The 21,341-nt window shown below is 40.4% G+C and overlaps 2 protein-coding genes and 2 pseudogenes across 3 annotated transcripts; all 4 read left to right on the top strand.

Moving 5' to 3' along the window:
- Positions 1–671: 671 nt before the first annotated feature.
- LOC146473009 (uncharacterized) lies at positions 672–15,312 on the top strand. 2 transcript variants are annotated; one of them, XM_085118702.1, is made up of 3 exons: positions 672–905; positions 13,638–14,113; positions 14,387–15,312. In XM_085118702.1, exons 2-3 carry the CDS (start codon positions 13,753–13,755, stop codon positions 14,938–14,940), a joined length of 915 nt encoding a protein of 304 aa, XP_084974828.1. In that variant the 5' UTR covers positions 672–905; positions 13,638–13,752; the 3' UTR covers positions 14,941–15,312. The 2 variants fall into 2 exon arrangements, with proteins under 2 accessions (XP_084974828.1, XP_084974829.1); XM_085118703.1 differs by lacking the exon at positions 672–905 and adding an exon at positions 13,077–13,251.
- On the top strand, positions 6,378–8,568 carry LOC146473010 (uncharacterized; annotated as a pseudogene).
- LOC146473007 (uncharacterized) lies at positions 14,457–20,292 on the top strand. The gene is made up of 8 exons (XM_085118705.1): positions 14,457–14,583; positions 15,722–15,926; positions 16,224–16,462; positions 16,727–16,860; positions 17,291–17,397; positions 17,834–17,984; positions 18,262–18,450; positions 18,639–20,292. Exons 5-8 carry the CDS (start codon positions 17,340–17,342, stop codon positions 18,664–18,666), a joined length of 426 nt encoding a protein of 141 aa, XP_084974831.1. The 5' UTR covers positions 14,457–14,583; positions 15,722–15,926; positions 16,224–16,462; positions 16,727–16,860; positions 17,291–17,339; the 3' UTR covers positions 18,667–20,292.
- Positions 19,495–20,214, top strand: LOC146473008 (uncharacterized; annotated as a pseudogene).
- Positions 20,293–21,341: the final 1,049 nt, after the last annotated feature.

Genomic DNA, 21,341 nt, shown 5'->3' with positions numbered 1-21,341 from the left:
AGTCCGCTCCAGAGTCAGCTAGCCATTGCATCGGTTGTAGCTTTTCGTTTTATGTATGGTTTGCTGCAGAATTTGCATCCATGATTCTTCTTAGTGACCAAAAGTTAGGTTTAAAAGGGTCTGAAATTTTACCTGTGATGTCTGGACGTCGAATAGCCGAATTATTACTCGAATCTACACAAACGCGCTTTCGCCGCCATGTTTGTTTATCAAAATCAGTACTTAGTCTCGCTCGGCCAAATTTCTTAACTGGGGCGATCATCAATACTCGGTTCCAGGCCTCGCTGCTAGCCCCCCCTGGGATCAATTTTACTGTCTTTGAAAGGCTCAAAGTGAATTTTCGCAAGATAGCACTCGGGTAGCCGAAAACTTCCAATGCGAACACTACGAAATTTCCCGGGGAAATTCCACTGTACCTTGTGTTTACTTTGCGGATGAACAAATCACTTATGACTGACAAGGTATGCCTTATGTACAGAAAAGGATAACAAGCACACAAAATCATGAAATAGGCAACAGTTCTCATTATATATCTCCCCAGTTTCGTTTGATTATTGAAATAGATAGTATCTGTTCACGTATTTCGTTTCAGAAACAAGTCTGAAACAAGTTAAATTCCACCGTGTCCGCTGACCAACAGTGAGGCTCGGGTTAGTCACGCAATACGCTGTGAATCGATCGTGTTGCCCAAAACCGTGAATTACAGAACTTTGATGTTTATAGTTCGCCCAAAATGGACGTGGTGCAGGTTTTTCTCAGTGAGAAAGCCAAGGAAGATACGCTTAAGTGATATGGAGAGACGTTTGAGGTTTAAATATACGCGACAGACTACTTGAAATGGAAAAACGTCGGATCGCGCTTCGGGAAGTAAACAGCTCAACGGATTCAAGCCTCGCTTATGTAATGTAAGTAAGCTTACCTAGTTTTGGCTGCCACTCTGATTTTAAAGACTCAAATCTTCGGTATTTCTCAGAGGCGAACAGAAATAATTCTATTTCATGCAATAGTAAGGGTATACACGTGTGTGGACTTTGAGGCGACATCTAGTCCAAAATGCTGTCACCTTTTACTTGTTTGTCAACAACTACTGTGTGTGGACTATTTGTTTCAGTTTCAGGTCCGAATGGTTTAGAAGTTAGATTCTGAAATAAAAGTCTTTATATAAGATTATGAGTGGATATTCTGTTTGGGCTTGTAAAGCGAAAACTTACAACTTTCTCGCGCTACTAGGGGAAACCAACTGTGAATGCTGATTTTCGGCTCCTACAATTACCAGTTTTCGCATGATTTTTGCGAAAATTCCAAATATTATTATCATATGATCTACGAGGGAGTCAGTAGATCAATAACTAATAGAAATGAATGGGAGGGACCTTTTAGTTCGCTCCCAAGTTGTTTTCTGCTGCAACTATGGGCTTGTATTAAACCAAAATCTAGTGCAGGATGTGCAAGGTTTGAGCTTGTCATACGCGCTAAAAATAGCAGGTCCCAAAGATTTTTTTATCGATTTGGTTAGGCCAAAGGTAGAACTGAACCATGATAGTTGTATCTTTTTGGGGGGGATTATGCCATTGGAGATATTTGGCCACAAAATCACCATATTTTGATACGCTATTTTACCTAGTTAAATATTAACTTACATTGATTGACAGGTAATTAATCAAATAATCTGAGACTCCTGCACATAACTCATAAAGGATGTACTTATGCTCATGTGGAGCCACAAAAGAATTAGATAAATTCTACAAGCTTAAGGAGCCCCTCACTATACCCTTTTTTAGAGTAATTTTTATGGGCATTTTTGTAAAAAAAGCAAGGGGGGTGGTCTAACTCCCCCCGGAAAATTCCAAATATCAAGCCACTTTGGCTTTTGAAGTTATTAGGTGGGCCCTTCAATCTGGCCAAGTTTCATTGAAATCGGTGCGATGGCATGTATCACCACTGGCTGGTCCTCTCATGGACACGCTCTTAAACACGGAGCGATCCTATAAAAAGGAAGGACACGCCCCCTTTGAAGCGCTTTGTTGGCTTCCAAACGGATCAGTATAATGGTGGATGACGTCGGTAACGAGAGAGAAGAACTATCGTTTGTAAAATCGAAGAGGGAATCGATTTATCAATAAAAATAAGCTAAACACTACCTATAAATCTTGTAAAACACCAGAAATTAGCGAGATTAACGATAATAACGGAAATAATCAAGTTTCGTTGCCGCAATCGAAATATTAAACGAAACTTACCTCGAAATTCGAAATCCTTCTACCAAACACACAGTACAAAGATCGAAACCATTATAAACTGAAGCCTGCAAAGAACTGGACATCTGTATCCCTCCATCTGAACATGCCGATGTATCCCTCCATCTGAACATGCCGATAACCAACCGAGTCTGTGTTGTTCGCCAAAACTGGCGGGATTTATTAAAATTTGGCAGATGTTTTCCGCTAAATTATAAACGACCGCTCGAGTCGTCATGTTGGGTTCAAGTTCATTACCGCTTGTTTATCTATCGATCACGTACGTGAAAACTAACTCTACTAATCCGCTGGAAGTAGCAGTAATAAATTCTAAAGTTCTATGCACAAGTTAAAAATAAAAACATCTAAACACATTTGTCCCATTTCGTACGTGATCATGCATATTTGCATAATTTGCTAATTCGAAAAATCACCAAAGATACAAACAAAACACGACCTGATGTTGCTCTTATGTATCTTATGGATGAAATGATAATGGCAATGGCTGTCACATCAGTATTAAAATTAGCCAGTACTAAATATACAGTAAGCAATAGAGCGGCCGATTTCCAGCTCCGTCGTCTTGCGTGCGATCGCTCGCCGCTTGAGACACTTCACTTTTCTCCTCCGTCGCCCGCTCCGTTGTTTCTTCTAGGCTTCGCTTCCGCGACTTTGTGTCCTTACTTAGCTCTCCCCCACTAAACGACAGAAAGGATCGAAGCGATTCCATCTCGGAAGCCGGTTTCAGAAGAACAACCTATTTCGAGACAGAGTTTGTTTACGAATTTTATCCTAATCATTTCAGAAATATCTCGAAAGGATAAGATTTTACCAGCCGATAAATGAATTTCCGATCTCACAATAGACGAATAACTTAACTTTCTAAATTCTTCTCCTGTAGCCATATTCGTTGGATTGATTTTGAACAAAATAATTTGAGCTAAAACAGCTTTTCCGCCGACTTCACGTCCTTTCGAATCGAAGTTGCGGGAACTTAAACGTTGCTAAAATAAGACCTTTGGTAATCAGCCAATCCGATACGCGCGTTTGGGATTTTTGATTGACAGTCTGAACGGTTCAGCCTGGTCTTATAGGATCGCTCCGTGTTTAAATACTACGTATGCCAACTCTGCCAATTTTGTATATAATAAAGTTAATTGGCACAATATACCACGAAAGTAAAGTGTATAAAGTGTGGTTCCAGAAAATATCCATACCCCCACCACAGAGGGAATTGAAAATTCCAGAGGGGTGGGGGGGTCAATGGCCCAGGAAATTCCAGAGGGGAGGAGGGGTGAATGGTTGGATAAGTTTCCAGAGGGTCAACTTCACGTTCATGTCAGACATAATTGTTCAAAATTGTAACTTACCAACTTAGCAACTTCGTAGATCTTTCTTGAAGACGTAACTTTGTTTAACTGTTTTAAAGAAACCCTTGTTACAGTTAAAACATGTTTCCTTTTCCCGATAAGCCTTTGTAAGCGAAGTAGTCCAAGGGAGATAAGAAATCTTTGTCTGCGTTGCCTGACTCAGTTATTATAAACGCTGTGTCTATATGACCGGCAGCCGGTCAAGGTTTTCATTTCACTAAATGACCGGCAGTCCAATATTTTTGTCAAATTACGTAAAATCAATGGCTTTCACCGATTCTTACTAAGCTATTTCGATTAAGAACTCTTAAGCGCTTCTAGAGAGCTCTATGGCTCTAAAGTTGACGCGCAGCTTTTCGCTGGGCTCAGAATAGCGAGCGACTAAAGTGACACTTAGTTTCTGCACGTTTGACTGGACTGCCGGTCAAGGTTTTCATTTCACTAAATGACCGGCAGTCCGATATTTTTGTCAAATTACGTAAAATCAATGGCTTTCACCGATTCTTACTAAGCTATTTCGATTAAGAACTCTTAAGCGCTTCTAGAGAGCTCTATGGCTCTAAAGTTGACGCGCAGCTTTTCGCTGGGCTCAGAATAGCGAGCGACCGAAAGTGACAGTTTCTGTTCGCTTGACTCGACTGGCGGTCAAGGTTTTCAAATCACTAAATGACCAGCAGTCCGATATTTTTGTCAAATTACGTAAAATCAATGGATTTCACCGCTTCTAACCAAGCTATTTCGATTAAGAACTCTTAAGGGCTTCTAGAGAGCTCTAGGCTCTAAAGTTTTTAACATTTTTACGCGCAGCTTTTCGCTGGGCTCAGAATAACTCAATAAGTGACAAGGAACTCACTGATCCAACGCCGTTCAAAATGAAGTAAATGACGAAAATGCCAACAAATTTTTTCACTGAATTTGTGTGCATTGAAAAAGATCTCGCAAAATTGTAAAAAAATATCCGGTTTTGTAGACTTTTTACGGCGTTGTTGGCAACGTGACTGATTAGCGTGACAATGTGTTACAAATTAACTAATTACGTCATACAGAATTGACCTTTCGCGCTCTGTTGGCGGGAAATTTCTCTCCTCTTTAGAAATTGGTTCAGTACGTCTGCTTCGAGTTCAAGAGTCTTTTGTTCAGCCTATATTGTTTTTGTAGTTTATTGTTTCTAGTCGAAAGTGACGGTCAAGATGAAAAGGAGAAGCCCTTTTGCTCAAGGTAAACCAAATCTTAAGTTCAGGAACAGAAACGATTTTAAACTCCGGTTGTTTTAGTTTTGACATCGAGCGAGTCAGTGATGCATTAAAATCGGTAGTTAATAACTTCATATATAATCGAATTTCAGCTCAGAAAATGGATCCAAAATTGCAGGTTAGTTTGAACACTGTTCTCTCATTCGTTGGCTTTTGGCTGATTCAGTTGATGTTTCCTCACTTGGAATAAGCAGAGAGCGGGTTGAACCCCCACAGCGTTGTCGTGATGTCCCATTTAGTCGCAGAGTCTTTGGCAAGGTGGTCATCTCAGACGAGGAAAGTGAAAAAGAAGAGGAGAATGGCGATTGGGTAAAGGTCCAATATGGAAAGAAAAAGAAGAAGACGCATAGCCAGCAGAGACAAGGACACTTACCCAAAGGTGGGAAAGGAAACGCTACATCTCCAAGAAAATATTTCGGCAAGAATAAAGAGTGGACTTCCACGGAGCCTTCTATTGACGAAAGCTTAAGAAATGGCAATGAGGGGAAAGAAAAAGGTGCAGGAACCGAGTGTCCTATTCAGGATGGCGATGAAGAGACAGTGGATGTCAAGAAAACTAATGATACTAAAGACTCTAACGCAAGTGACACGCGGCTCGACAACCCTGAAACTAAAGGTTCTATGGATGTTAATTCTGAGGTTGAAAGTGAAATGAAGCAGTACAGTGAAACAAGAACCGACTGTCCTATTCAGGATGGTGATGGAAAGACAGTGGATGCCGAGAAATGTGCTGAAAGCGAAGACCTCAACTCAAGTGACACGCGGCTCGACAACCCTGCAACTGAAACAAAGCAATGTGAAGTGGAGTTTCGTCATCCTCTTTTGGTACAAAACAACAGTGAGAAAGAAGATAACTATTTCGAAGAAGACGGAGACGAAGTTTGTGGTTTTGAAAAACAGAGTGAGGTTTTCTTTGTGGGACGGAAATTTAGTAGTATGAGTGAGCTTGAAACGGCAAAAAAGGTGTACGAAGACAGTCATTATTTTGAATTGTGGAAGAGAGATGTGAGGACACTGACTTCGGCAGCAAAGCGTGTTCCCAAGAAAGTTGCGAAAGCCAATCAAGATCTTAAATACTACTCATTAAGGCTGACCTGCAAATTTGGTGGAAAAGCTGTTGAATCTGGAAAAGTAAGAAAACGAAAAACAAAATCATTCAGACAAGGATGTCCGTTTGAGGTTTATATTGCACTGTCTGAGGATGGGAAATATCTTCAGGTCAACCGTATATCCAAGCAACATAACCATGCTCTTAAAAAACAGATTTACGAGCGCCTCCCACGTCAACGAGCTGCACGCTGTAAAAACGTTGCAAAGGATATCGAGGACGCAATTCAGCTGCAAGCGAACCCGAAGCTCCTAAAAGAAAAAATCGAAAATGCCTCTGGTAAAAGAGTAACACTTAAAGATATCTCAAACATCAAACAAAATTCCATGAAACATTTGAAGAAAAATGATCTTGAAAACTGACGTCATAGAATATTTGAAAAAACAACCAGGCACCAAGACAGACATAGTTGTTGACGTGGATAACAATTTTAAAGGCCTATTTTTCCAAGACGATTACATGGAGGACATCTATGCCCATTTCCCAGAAATCCTCCTGGTAGACGCAACATACAAGTTACTAGACCTACGAATGCCTGTTTATCTGCTCATGTGCATAGATGGTGACGGACTGAGTGAAATAGTGGCAATGTTCATTGTGGCAGAAGAGACGAAAGACGTAATTCAAGCATCTGTCGATTTGTTTAAAAAGCACAATCCTTCCTGGGATAAGACACAAGTGATTATGTCTGATAAGGATTTTACTGAACGTGACGCGTTTAAAGCCTGCTTCCCAACTGCAAGTCTAAGTATTTGCCTTTATCATACGTTACGATCATTTAGACGCGAAATTACTTGTGAGAAAATGGGAATATCGTCCGCAGAACGGTCAAGAGTACTGGAAATTCTGTCCTAAATGGCTCATTCTAAGAGTTCAGGGCAATACGAGAAAGCTTTTTACAATAACTGTCTAAATTCGCGTGCGTTCATTGGCTAATTTTTATCATCAATAAGAGTACAGACAGATGAAATTTTAATTAATGCGAAAATCTGTGCAACTTTTGAAGTAACAAGATGGAGGGCGATACGCCGGACTTTAATGTTTTCCACTTTAGTTTTCTAGATGACACTCTCCCTAACTGGGAAAAAGAGATAGAATTGTCAGATACGGAACTTCTCTCCTGTGCAGAAGCTCAAGTAAACGAGGCAATTGAAACAACAACTAGGTTTCCAAAATTAAGCGGAGACGACCTACAAGATATTGTTGCAAACGCGGAGTCCAAAGGCTCTAAACGAAATACAGAGTGGTTTGTAAAGATGTTTGAAGGTAAAGACACGCGATAACAATTATGACAGTCTAGTTTCTTTCAAATATTTGCGGCTAGAATTCTTGTTGTTCCCTGGAAAACGTAAGTTTCTCACCTTCCGTTTAATTTCCAGATTGGTGCTTTGAGCGAGAAATAAACAAAACCTTGCTCGAAATGAGTGAAGAAGAGCTAGACGAAAGCCTTCCACGGTTTTATGCTGAGGCCCGCACCAAAACAGGTGAAGAGTACAGCAGGTCGTCGCTTTTTGGCTTCCGTAACTCTGTTGAACGGCACTTCAACGCCAACAACCGGTCGGTAAAAATTACGCTACAATCCAGCTTTCAGCCGTAGCAACAAAATGCTGGAGAGCAAATTAAAGGCACTGCGACGAGAGGGAAAAGAAAACGTCCAGCATAAGGCAGTTATTGAATCTGCAGATCTGATCAAGATTAACAACAGCCCTTTCATGAGTCCACACACTCCTGACGGCCTGCTTCGCAAAGTTTGGTTTTACGTAACCCTTTACTGGTGTCGTCGTGGTTGCGAAGGCCAGCGTTCACTTCGCCGCGACAGCTTCAAGTTTGCCAAGGATGCTGATGGAAACGATTTCATAACGATGTCTCATGACGAGCTGACAAAGAACCACCAGGGTGGATTCAATGAGAAGACCTGCGAGGAAAGGCAAACTCGCCTATACCGCATTGGCCAAGATGGCGAGGCATTTTCATGTTTTCAACTGTACGCAAGCAAGCTAAATCCGAAGCAAGAAGCTTTTTTCCAGAAGCCCAGGTCAGATGCGAAATTCCGGTTTTCTGATGCAGTGTGGTATGAAAACAAGCCACTAGGTGTCAACCGACTGTCAAAGATCATGAGAGAAATCTCCCTTGGAGCTAACCTCTCGAAGACGTACACAAACCACTGTGTACGAGCAACCGCCATTACGTTGTGGTCGGATTCCTGCATTCCAGCTCGTCACATAATGAGTATTTCAGGCCATGTTAGCGAGCAAAGCTTGGCTAGCTACAACCGACGACCGTCTACAAGCCAGCTCAAAAACTGCTCCGACATTCTGTCAACAGCCCTGCAGAACGGTCAAGCTCCAGTTCCGAATGCCATCACCGCTCAACTATCTGCCCGGCCCAACTTTGCTTCGACGAGTACAGTCTCTGTGATGGCTCCAAATGCCTCACCCGGTGGAATTTTCAATTCATGCCACATCGGTGAAGCTCAAGTGTTCGTGTTTTCGAATCAATGAACATGTTTTCGCAGTGTGAATTTGATTCAGATTGATTTTTTGCAGCAAGTGAGAATTCTAATTTATGCAAGCTGCAAACTTCATTACTTCAACCTTCAACTGTCAACTTTTTAACCAATGAAATTTTATTGACTGTTATAAGTAGCCAATCAGAAAGCGAGAAAAGCTATTGACAATGTTCGCGTCAATTTGAGTAAAATCCACGTTTACGGCTGTTTACTGTGTCTTTTCCCCTCATTTTAACCTGGCAATTAACCATTTTCGGATTCATGTTATTGTAAAAAACAAATTGACTTCAGTTTTTAATGCGTCTGTCCTCTTATTGATGATAAATTGCGTCATAACATTGTCAAAGTTTGCTGTGGAAATCACTCGCCTGCGGCTCGTTCGTTAAAAGTGTTTGCTCAAGGTACGCCAGCCTTCTACAGTTCTGCTCGGAGTTCATGTCTGTTCTTAAATGCCTTAGAGAAGAACGAAATCACCATTACGTGATGGCAATTTCGCGCAGGCAAACAGGGTATGAGCATTTCACCCAAGATGTACAAAAATACTCGCAAAATCTAACTCCCTATGCCTTTAAATTTGTACAGCAACAGTACGATTCCGTGGTTAAAGTGCGAGTCATAGCTCAAAAGAGTAGCTCGGAGTTTAGTCTCTCTGCTGGGTCGCAGAACAATAACCGTCCGGAGCCACACAATGCTTCACCAACTCATTGCACCTGCCTTTTCTTCTCGCGGATGGCCCTGCCGTGCAAACACATCTTTAAGGTGAGAGAATTAGTTGGCCTTTCAGCTTTTGATGAAGCCCTTGTCCATAAGCGCTGGACGATGGATTTCTATTTGTCAACGAATCGCTTAAACTCCCTTCCGATATCCCATGGACAGGACGAGGATCATAGCGTTGAATGTAAAACTATCGAAGAAAACAAAACAAATGTATTTACACAGTCACAAAAGTTCAAAAAAGGCCTTCAAGCGGCACAGGTTCTTGCCTCACTCGTCAGCGAGGGAGGAATGGCTACGTTTAAAAAAAGATACGAAGTTCTGGAGTCCATAATTACAAGATGGAAACACGGAATCGAGGTTACTGTACATGACGCGGAAAGAGTGTCACCACAGCCAAAGATAGACTCTCTACCACAAAACGCAGAAGAAGTTGGGAAACCGGATATTAAAAGCAACAACCTAAAATCCGAAAAGCTAGAGGCAGACATTCTTCCCGCGAAGGAGAAGAAAAAAGACAAGGCTGCAGATCAAGAACTCTTGAGTGAAAACGAATTTGAGGAAGGCGGTAATCATATCGGTGACAACCATGTCGAACGCCCATGCAAAGATGAAAACGAGGAACTGAAAGTGCCTGATTACTCTCAAATAAAGATGCCACCTAAGATGTTGAAGAGAGGTCGTCCAAAAGGAGCGGAGACAACTGTAATAGGTCTTCCAAGGAAAAAGAAAAAAAAAAGAGGGCCAAAAAAGTCTGGTCCCGTTTAGTAAACTCAGCCCCATCGAAAAGGACCGAATGATTCTTGGCTCTTTATCAAGTTCCCTGGCTGTGGCAGATGCCATTGGGGGTCACCGACTTCTGACCAAAGTAGATATTTTGCCTACTGGCAAAATGTCAGACGCCATAAAAGATCATGAGATGCTAGACCTCCACCGTGTAGAAAGATACTTTGAAAAGGATGCATGGTTGTATGTTCTCAAAGCAAGTGAGGAGAAAAACCGCGTGGACTTTATCTGTGCTGTCTGTTCTAAGTCTATAAACGACGCAAGGGAAGACAGCATCGCGTGTGACCGGTGTCTTCTGTGGTCGCACTTCAGGTGTACTGCGTTAAAAAAACGACCAAAGAACAAAAACTGGTTTTGCAAGTCTTGCAAGTTAAAGTACTCATAGTGATTATAAAAAGTGCAATCTTATCCATCCAAGCTAGTATACAGGAATACAGTTGATGTACAATGATAAACAATTTAGCATAAAATTCTTAATTCAATAATACAATCAGCTTTACAATGGTCAATTCTAAAATGTGAGCCTATTATACTACTGGTTAGTTACCTGGTTACCGTAGTTAGCATGCTCCGACCAGACGAAAACTATTTTACTGTAAAATCTGATTGATACACGCTTAACACATTTCTCGTAGTATATTGTAACTACAACAGTATACCGTATTAACAATATATCGATTTAAAAGTGCCCTGGGCGTTTATTAAACTTTTGGACCTTGAGAGTGAGCGCTTATTCGAGGCTGGGCGCTTAACCATTATCAGCAGTAAACAATAAATGATAACAAAACCTAAAGATATTGAAAAAGCAGATTTTTTAATGGTCTTTGTAAGTTTCTAAGAACACTCGGTCCTTGGGAAAGTCTCTCGTTGTCACTAATCTTGCTAATGTCAGTTAGCGACCTCCCCCTGTGCATGCAATTCATTTTTTGAGGGGTGGGGGTAGGCACTTATTCGAGCTTTTTTCCTACGTACTGGGTGGGCGCCTCTTCCAGGTGGGCGCTTATTCGCGTTCGGGCGCTTAATGGAATAAATACGGTATTTTCTAGACTACGAGCAGGGGGTGGCGAGGCGCCACCCCCCCCCCCCCCTCGTCCCCAATTTTCGCGCGGCCGCTTTTTTCGCTCCGCTCTAGTTTTCGCTTTACTCGACGGACTATAAGAAAAAATAGGGACTGCTCGTAGTCTACGTATTTTCACAACAGTAATTTTACTGAATTTGACAAAAAATATCGGACTGCCGGCCATTTAGTGATTTGAAAACCTTGACCGGCAGTCGAGTCAAACGTGCAGAAACTAAGTGTCACTTTAGTCGCTCGCTATTCTAAGCCCAGCGAAAAGCTGCGCGTCAACTTTAGAGCCGTAGCGCTCTCTAGAAGCGCTTAAGAGTTCTTAATCGAAATAGCTTAGTAAGAATCGGTGAAAGCCATTGATTTTACGTAATTTTACAAAAATATCGGACTGCCGGTCATTTAGTGAGTTGAAAACCTTGACCGGCAGTCGAGTAGAGCGAACAGAAACTAAGTGTCACTTTCGGTCGCTCGCTACTCTGAGCCCAGCGAAAAGCTGCGCGTCAACTTTATTGCCATAGAGCTCTCTAGAAGCGCTTAAGAGTTCTTAATCGAAATAGCTTACTAAGAATCGGTAAAAGCCATTGATTTTACGTAATTTTACAAAAATATCGGACTGCCGGTCATTTAGTGAAATGAAGACCTTGACCGGCTGCCGGTCATATAGACACAGTGTATTATAAAACTGTTGTTTGTGAAACTTTCTTGCGTAGAAAAATATTGTTCACTGGCTACAATTGAATTTGTACCAATGTTTAAAAGGGAAACTTTTGCATGGCTATAAAGTGAAAGCCCCAATTTTACATAAAACATTGAAATATTTGTTTGTTATTTTTGTGTAAAGTTACGGGCAAAGGTCAATTCCCGGGGTCAATTATAACTGGTTTGTCAAAACTGACCCGTGTTAAAACTTATTTTGTCCAAAGTATTTCAACTCAAAGTCTAAAACTATTAACTTAATTTCTATGCCAAAATTCAGCAAAATAGAGCCAATTCAACATTCTTTTAATGCGTTATTGATCTCATACAAAATTTGCATAAGAACGTGAACATGCTAATGTCTGGGTCAATTCCAAAAGCGATCTTCCCCCCCCCGGGCAAACCCCCGGGCATTTGACTTTTTAAAAAATGCCTGATCAAATTCCCCTCTATATGGGCCGATTTCTAGGTCAAATGCCCCACTGGTTGGGGCTGAAAAGTCATCGTGTTGGTTTTTTTTTTTTTTTTTTTTTGTATTCGCTAGCTCTGTTTATATAATAATCAACGAAATTCATACATTAATAAATTTAAAACAATTTATTATTAAAGATAATGCATAACATCACATATGAAACTCAACTAACAGAGAGTTCAACGATATATGTACCGATACTCGCTTTTCTTTTATATTTAATGTACATGAAGTTTGCTAATACGTGTGATAACAAGAACAATGATAAAAAACAATGTGTTATGAAACCTTGACATGCCAACAAGTCGAGCTTCGAACGCCGAGCAAAGGGAGAACGAAGCTTGAGGGAACTTGGACATACCACTGAAAATGAGAAGCGAAGAGCAATATGTAACCCCGCCATGCCAAAAACAATCTCAGATATATTTGTTGGAACGCTTCTCTATGGTAGTATTAAATGGCTTACTACATTAAAAACTGTTTGACGCAAAATATACGAGTAAATTCTGGCTGTGAATAAAGCATTGCGACAATTTATGCGACCGCTGACCAGCATTTTTTCGACGGGTCAAATGCCCGATGGGTCGGGTTTCTATTCGCGTCAAATGCCCCACTATGTGGAGCCGAACAGGGGTCAAATGCCCGGGGGTTGCCCGGGGGGGGGATGATCGCGCTTGGAATTGACTGATACATAATTTCGTTTTGCGGCTCCATTTCGTCTGCGGTTTCAAGTTATGATCTGAAAGGTCAATTTGTCTCCCTGCCCTGCTAATGCTTATTTTTGTCTATTCCGATTCACTAGGAAAACTATTGACTAAAATAACTAGACTGAATGATTACCATGAGAAATTTTGATTGAGTAGAACTAAAGTGATAATCCTTCTGATCTCCTACAAATTTGCATAGGAACGTAAACATGACATATGCAAATTATAATTAAATGAAAACACATTTTTGCATTGCCGGACTTATTCCAACAATTTAGATTTAAAATCTTCAGCGAAGCTGATGGTAAAGTTTGATGTCAATGACCACAGGTAAATATAAAACACAGCAATTATTTCAGTATCAAGAACTTTTTGGCAAACCCTGCCGGTGAAATTGAACAGTGCGCGCGCTCTTCGATATAACGCATATTTTCTCCTCATGTAGGCAGTTCTTGATATTTTCTAAAATGTTCACATCAAACTGATTTTTGAGGCGTTCTTTTGAAATGAAACTTTTCCAGAGGGGGGTGGGGGTGTATTCTGTATTTGAGGGATTTCCGAAGGGGTGGGGGGGGGGGGGTGTCAAAAAAAATACCTCGAAAATGGAAAATCCTGGGGGGTGGGGGGGTCCTATGTGAAATTCCCTCCGTGGTGGGGGTATGGATATTTTCTGGAACTACACAATGCAAGGGTTAACGAAAAAAACTTTCTTACAGGTTGAAACAAATTCACTTTATTTGAGTTTGAGAGTTTGGTGACATGTCATTTTGGCCAAATGAGTCTGGATGATTTAACGTGCTGCCCCTGGATGATGGACATCCTCTTCAAGTCATGGGGGAGGATCTGCAGACCTCTTCAAATGCCCCGCAAATAGCAGAGCAGCACTCTGGACAACTTAGCCAAGTGTTTACATATGGGGGCACTCCTGGGAGCTCTTCCAGGCCAGCACTATTTGGTGGAAATAAACAAAAAGGTGGTGACATTGTGAAGATTATCCATGCAGAAATGATCCACAAGAATGAGAAGGGACCCCCATCTTTCCAAGAGCTTGGGCAGACATACATTAACATTAGTGGAGATACAGCTAATGTCCACTATCTTCTGTCCAAGGCAAGGGATGCCTTTAATGATCCCTCTCTGGAGTTGGTGACTAGTAATGGTCTGAAGATAATGGACAACGAAGGCACTAAAGGTAACTTTTGGTTTTGGCATTGTTTACTTAACTGCTTAAGACTTATATAGTACATTGAGTCTTGAAACTCCATATTATTATATACGTATTATCATTAAATTTGTTGCATGAAGTAAAGTAGAAATGAAAATAAAGAAGATGAGAAAGGGGTGACCACCCATTTGCCTTAAATTATATACAGAAAATATTTTATTTTAATGATAGAATGAGAATCTCTGGCAAGTGAGAGGCACAGACTAAATATGAGTATTGTGATTTCTCTTTTGTTTGCAGGTTTTGCTTTTTGGAAGTGTGGAAGCAGAAAAATTTATGCTGTCAGGGTCATAAGCAATATCCGGGTTCCTTTAAAGAGATCAGCCAAGTCAAAGGCAAAGGCAACTTACCCTTCCTGTTATGACATTTCTGATGATAGTGATGAGGACTTTACTCCTAAGAAGTCCACAGGCATTAATCATGGAGATATTCAGATGGTAAATTCTCAAATCAGTGAATTCAAATCAATGGTTTGTGACCTATTAAAAGTGAACCAATCTTTGCCCTTGCCACTTGGAGTTGTCAAACTGTTCAGAGACGCATTTAAGTGCAAAATTTGTCATGCAACACCTATGACACCCCCCGTTATTGCAACAAAACGTTGCAACAGCTTGCTTGGTTGCGAGGAATGTGTTAATACTTGGTATGATGGTGCTGATGGTCTAAGTAAGAAATGTCCACATTGCAATGAACCAAGAGGATATGCCTCTACGTTTCAGTTTAAAGGCACAGATGAGTTTTTAGTTGGGGTAAAGGGATTAATTAAGTGTGATGAAAATTATCCCAGCAACTAAAACTAGAGTCCATCGTTGACTTTACTGGTTTTTCAGTGTACATGTATTTTATTCAATAGCTGTTATTAGTGGTCAACTTGCTATTTCAAGGTATTTCGTGTACCCCTCTAAAGCAGATGTTGTTTGATTCAGGTTGATATTGTTAAAGTAGAGACAGTGTTCATAATTGTAACATTTTATTGACAAACAGTTGCCTATGGATGGCTTCCTTCACAGTCACTTTAAGTATTTTAACCTTGTCGTAATTATTTCACATTTTCACGTAAGTAAGTATTGATATTTCAGAGGAAGACTTGAATTCAGTGTCAACAATCATATTCAGCTGCCCTTTGCTCTGTAGTTTTGTTACATTTGTACTGATATGATGAGTATCTTTGTGGTAGTTGTAACTGTCAGTTTGGATTTAACGATGATGGTAGGTCAATAAAATACTGTAGGCCCTCTTTAAAAGGGTAACAGCGAACATAGCAATGATTTTCCGCCTTTATTATTACGGCATATATTTGATTTCGGAAGAAAGGGAAATCTTGCCTTCGGCCTGACAAGTCAGGAAGTTTTTCCATTGATGCGTCGGAGGCACAAAAAACGTTTACATTCAATCGAATTGCCAAGAGTATTCCGACGGCTTTTACTAGCGTAACGAGTCCATCATCCAAGTGTCTCTATTCCAACAGACTGATGGGACCAAGCTTAGTGTGCGTTATATTCCCTTCATGACAAATGGGTGTGCATGTGAAATATTCTTGTTTACTGAAATAATAAAACAGCTTTTCTTTTTTAGAAAAAGAAGAACGAAACGTTCAAGAGCAGAGATGGGAAAACGATGAGAAAACGATGACAAAACGCGATTTCAGCTTGTGGGGCGAGTGGGCAGATTTTTCCTTAAAATTTATGGTCCAACTTACCCCGCAAGGAAAAGGCAAAAAAGTGGAAGGTAGTTGGCTTGGACGATGCTTAACCCATATTGACCAAAAACTCGTAATGAGGTATTTTTATTAATTTACGGACGTTTGTTATCTAACATTTAAATCTAGAAGAAAAAAATTCCTTTTTAACGAAAATATGATCATTTTTAGTTTAGTTGTAATAGGTAAGCAAGTTAAGAAACAATAAATTAACCCCGAAAAAGTGTTTTCCTTCCTTAAAGGGAATCGAACCCATGGCCTATGAGTTTGCGCTGCAGTGCTTCATTAACTGGGCTAAGAAGATTCATTCAACGACAGCAGTCAACTGTCAGAAGTTGTTTTAGTTTATTCCTTTTTTCATAAATTTTCTGTTCTCAGGAGAGTGGTTATTCCTTCAAGCGCTTTGGAAAGCGGGAGGGGTAAGTTTGTGAGCACTCTTCGACAAGCGTTTGGCGGGGGTATATTCTTTATTTTCGGAGAGTGTAAAAAACAAGGATGTCATAGAGTTTTATAAGTGGCTCAAAGACCAATACGAGGAGGCAGGAGATTACGCATCATTGGAAGAAATATACCACCTTGGCTACCACGGTGAAGGATACTGGGTCCTTTCTGACCACGTAAGTATATTTACCATGAGTATTCAGTGCATCAGGGACTCCTTCGGCATATTCTCAGTCTATACCTACAGCTCTGTTTTCCGATTTTTTAGAGATTTTTTTGATTTTTTAAAGGTGACTCGGGGTTTTAGCGGTCTACTTCGAGGCACCTTGTATTTTCAATGTTACACATTGACTAAATCTTTAGTTAATGAAACATAAATAGCCTTGAAAGTTGCGCGCAACTCACCATCAATGTTCTAACAAGTTGGATTTTATATTAAGCTCCACGTTCAGGATGGCCAAGTGGTCGCCGACAACGAGCACAAAAAATTCCTGAGGGAGGACCTAGGCCAACTTTTGGTTCAAGTTAAACCCTCTCTATGGTGCGAACCTAGCTTGTCAGAGACGATAAAGAGGTAAAATATAACTTCAACGCTTGCACACTTAAACCACTTGTAACCGCCTATACACCGCCTTTCGTGTCATCCGGTTTATAGGTCGTAGGCAAATTATAGATGTGACCTGTGCATTGGGAAGGATGGGGAAGGAAGATCTCGAGATCTTTTTTTTAACCATGCCAAAAAACAAGTCAGAGAAACCGTGACGCCATAAATCATAAGTAAATTTAGCATTAAAAGCAAATGAGCGTTTTTAGAAAAAGTTATAAGAAGGAATTGGTTGATATAAATTGAAAATGTTTTTTTTATATGTAAGAGGAAACGTCACTCTATGATCATAGATCTGAATTGTGGATCACATAATTTGCAAGTATTTTGATTGGAATCTATCTTCCCCACGTTCCATTTTGTTGGATCGTTGTTTATTTCTTTGTATGCAATGATTTAGTTACTTCGAATTGGGCCAAGCCTTGGACAGCAATAACGCTTCCTTTATAATGGCTAGTTCCTTTGCTGTGTGGCGGACAATAAGGAGTGTCCATAGCGCTCAGACAGGTGCGTTTTGGATTTTTTTTAATTTTTAGAATATGATTTTTTTGCCAATTGAAATTACCAAATGAAGCCAAAAATAGCACACCTTGGCGTGCCATTTCATACCTTTTTCAAACACCAAAGGCTCCTTGAAAAGGTCTCTGCTTTAGTTGACGTCTGTCGAATTTAAAATAGACCCGATTCGCCATACTCAGTATGATATTTGAATATTTAGATATTTTTAATGATGAAAAAAAAAAAAAGTCGTAGTTACAGTTTATTGTGATTTTCGAGCTCTATTTTTGGATTAAGTATCGATCTACAGATTAAGCAGATGGTGTAAAATCTTGAGCTTGATTAAAATAAAATACAGACAAGAGTCATTAAACTTGAGTTTCAAAACTTATGGCGCAACTCCTATGAGGAGGAAACAAGGTTGACTGGTTTGTTTCACAAACAGATGAAGCCAACATTGGGTTAATAACTAGCGGCAAAGTTATGAACGTGGGGAAGTCTACCTCTGCCAAAATCATTGCACAAGCGATGGGTGTTGCAGAGAGTCATCCCCTTTTAATGGCAGGAGGCGATGGGATAACATCCGGGACCTCCTTGTAAGTATTTCAAAGAAGGAAGTTCAGGTTGAAAATCAGGTGAGGTTGAATTAATGGATTTTGTTGAATAGAATTCATAAGTGGAATGCATGTTAGCTAATCTTATCCTGACATCTTAAGAAATATCTACTCTCTTTACACAACCCCACAGAACCTGGACTGAATAAAATGCGCAGCTAATGTACATAATGTAATTACAAATATGTTCATAACGGATAAGAGTTAGAAAAAGAATCAAAGGATTGAACAGTTTTAAAATTTGACATTGTCTTTACAGAAAAGTAGTTATGGACACCATTAGCAAGACAACTTGGCTTGGGATACTGGATGATGCCAGATTTCCCCAACCAACCTCAGAATTCCTGCTGCAGTTGCAAGGAGGATTTGCACAGGGGTCCTTAACTACGGGCAAAAAGGTGCCACTCGGTAGCCTTCTGATGACCTCAAACGAAATTGTTCCTGCCAGGTTAGTCAGCCAATCCCAATGCTAGATTCTTCCTAATATCACCTCCCTTCTCATCTTTACCCGTATATACACAAGACGTAACATTACGACGACGGGTTCATCCTTTCCTCATATACATAAATAAAAATAGATAAATAACTATAAATAAGTAACTGTATAAAAATGTCTAGATACTTTTTATCTTTCAGGCTTGATGGCAGGGTTACCACCAAATAGAGAGACAAAGGCAAAAGAGAAGAAAAAGCCACAGTCAACAGCACTGCCACAGAAAAAACAACCTCTAATCGTAAAACAGAGGAAAGTAACGAGTAAGCCTGTAATACCAGAAAAGAAAGCACAATCATCTTAAGGCCAATTGGGTGAATAGGTTTTGCCAGAAAAGAGCGCCGAATCACAGAGAAAAGAGGGTGATGAGGCGGAATTGGCCGCAACTCTAAAGAAAGCCCCAGAAGAGAAGTGTAATCATATGGATGAGAAGGGCAAATCAGTACCGCCAAATAGAGAGACAAAGGCAAAAGAGAAGAGTAAGCCACAGTCGACAGCACCGCTAGGGAAGAACCAGTCACCACCGAAAAAGGGCGAAGAATCTTCCTTAGGAAGCAAACTTTGGAAACCGAAGTGAAAAGCAATCAGTGTGATCATCAACTGAAGACTAACCGCGTATCACTGTGGAGAAAAAAGCAAACATCACTGAAGACAAGGATGAATTCAAACCTGTGAATAAGAATATTGATGAATGCTCTGGATACAACAACAAAATTCTGCGATCTTGGAACTTATCTATATGGTCTGCATTCTTCGTCTAATAAGAAGCCCACTAGTGGAACTTTGCACGCAAACTGCAAACACCTCAAACAAGGATGCCATTAGATGAAGTCGTGATCTTGTTGGTAGTCAATTACGAAGATTTTCCGAGTTAAGAGAAGATGTCCAGAAAGAACTTGGGAATAGGAATTTGTCCAAAAAACACAAATATGTTATTTAATAAAAAGGACATTCGAAGCAGAAAAGATAAAGCAAATTAGGGTGAGAAATAGTGAAAAAATGGGATGCAAGCTAAAAGTAGTGGAATTTCCAGACCTTGTAGCCATTCTGGAATATGAATTTGAAGAAGGTGACCAGAGAGAACGTGGAGGCGGTTGACTAGAGAGTCACTCAAAACTTCGTAAGGAACTTTTGTATACGGCATCAGATAGTAAAACGAGGATGAAAGATGCCAATGAGGCAATTCTAGCGTTGGCGCCTGAGGATTTTACAATCTCCCTGTCGACATGTTTTAACTAAATGCAAAACTTTAGAAAAGACACCCTAAAGGCAAGACAACATCACGAAGGACGAGGAGTAAATGCTTGCTTGTCCCTTAACAAGGCACCAGATACAGCACCAATCAAGGAAAGAGTCATCAATATTCACTGGACATCATCGAACGTCAATTATGTCTTGGACAAAGCCTCTAAAGAACAAAACATCTACTGCATCGATTCGTGAGATGCTAAACAAGTGATAAGGGCGAATACAGGACATGGAGGACGTGCCTGGAGAAAAATACAGAATCCAGATCATACCTTCAACACCTCACGAACCAATGCAGCAACCCCAATGACTCATTTACTTGTCGAGACAATCAAAACTAAGAGAAAAATGTCGTTGAACAACAATCCTAAAGCTCTTTCTCTCTCCGTCATCGAGAACAGATGTGGTAGTGCATATAAAAATAACTGGAAGAGCAATCTCATTTTTAAATCTGTCCCACTACGAGCATGAAACTATTTTTCGATCAGTTAACGAGTTTCTGTACATGACTACACTCCCTGCACTTAACGCATGCTTCAGAAACCAGGAAACTGGACAATTTAAAGAAATACTCGCATCCATCGTGGACAATGTAATACAGAAGCCAAGAAGCCCACATTGGCAAAATCATGACCTGTTTGCAAAACGTAAGTCAACACTGGAGGAGATGTGTAAACAGAATAATTTTAGGAAGCGATGATTCTAAGGGCAAGGTAGTTGAAAAGCTATGCAGAACATTACAGTTAGATGAACCTGACGAAATTGAAAAATTTGATGGGGACTTGAGTGTCATACCCACCCAACTCCAAGAAATTTCTAAACTTCCAGTGTTTAAATTGGAACAATATCTACACCATTTCAACATCCCATGGTCAGGAAGTAAAGTAAAGATCAGCTGGCTCTTAGAGTTTTGGTGCTTTGAACCGGAACAACTCGCCGCTTATTTCAAAGAGAACGTGACAGTTTACTGGGGATGATTGCTTTGGTTGAGCAAATGATATCTGCTCAAAAAGAAGTTAAAAGTATCAATAATGAGTTTCTAACCGGACAGAGAGCTTTCTTTACCCCTGAGGAAAGCAGTCTTTCATCGTCAGGGCCCAGAAAAGCGGCTGGACAACCTCTCAACAGGAAAAGTGAAAAACTGCCGGTCCCAGATGGCACCACTCTTTCACAATTGGAAGATATATTTCACAACATCAAAAGCGAAATTAGGCTTCTGAACAAAAGCTCAGCAAAGAAATATGATCCGTATAACATCAGCGCTATTAGAAGCAGCAAAGGAAAGGTCATGGTGAAATGGACTAAAGAGGACAACAAAAAAGGCTGGAAGCCAGGGTGGTACGCAACCATCATCAAGAACTACATTAAAGTATTTGATGTGATCGAGATCGAGTATGTGAGCGAGCCAGGAAAGGTCCTCAAAGTAAAGGTTAAGAAAAACGTGGAAAATGGAACCTTACGACTCCATGTCGCTACTTGTGGGGCACCAGACCTTTATGACCAGGTGTGTGAAATTGGGGCATCAATTTTCATCAAATGGACGATGGAAGAAGTTCAGTGAAGTAGTTGGAAGGCTGCTTGGTAGTAATCCTCTCTTA

This window comes from Pavona decussata, unplaced genomic scaffold (genome assembly GCF_977016875.1).
Source record: "Pavona decussata unplaced genomic scaffold, jaPavDecu1.1 SCAFFOLD_95, whole genome shotgun sequence".
Taxonomy (NCBI): Eukaryota; Metazoa; Cnidaria; class Anthozoa; order Scleractinia; family Agariciidae; genus Pavona; species Pavona decussata.
The sequence above is the reverse complement of the archived record's forward strand: the minus strand, read 5'-3'. Positions and strand labels throughout refer to the sequence as shown.

Bases quoted from the DNA above. Each gene is read 5' to 3' on its own strand.
- LOC146473007 (XM_085118705.1), top strand. From the start codon at position 17,340: ATGGCTAGTTCCTTTGCTGTGTGGCGGACAATAAGGAGTGTCCATAGC. The intron at 17,398-17,833 runs GTGCGTTTTGGA...TTTCACAAACAG, and splicing joins TGTCCATAGCGCTCAGACAG to ATGAAGCCAACATTGGGTTA. The intron at 18,451-18,638 runs GTTAGTCAGCCA...TTTATCTTTCAG, and splicing joins AACGAAATTGTTCCTGCCAG to GCTTGATGGCAGGGTTACCA.
- LOC146473009 (XM_085118702.1), top strand. From the start codon at position 13,753: ATGGGGGAGGATCTGCAGACCTCTTCAAATGCCCCGCAAATAGCAGAG. The intron at 14,114-14,386 runs GTAACTTTTGGT...TTTTGTTTGCAG, and splicing joins GGACAACGAAGGCACTAAAG to GTTTTGCTTTTTGGAAGTGT.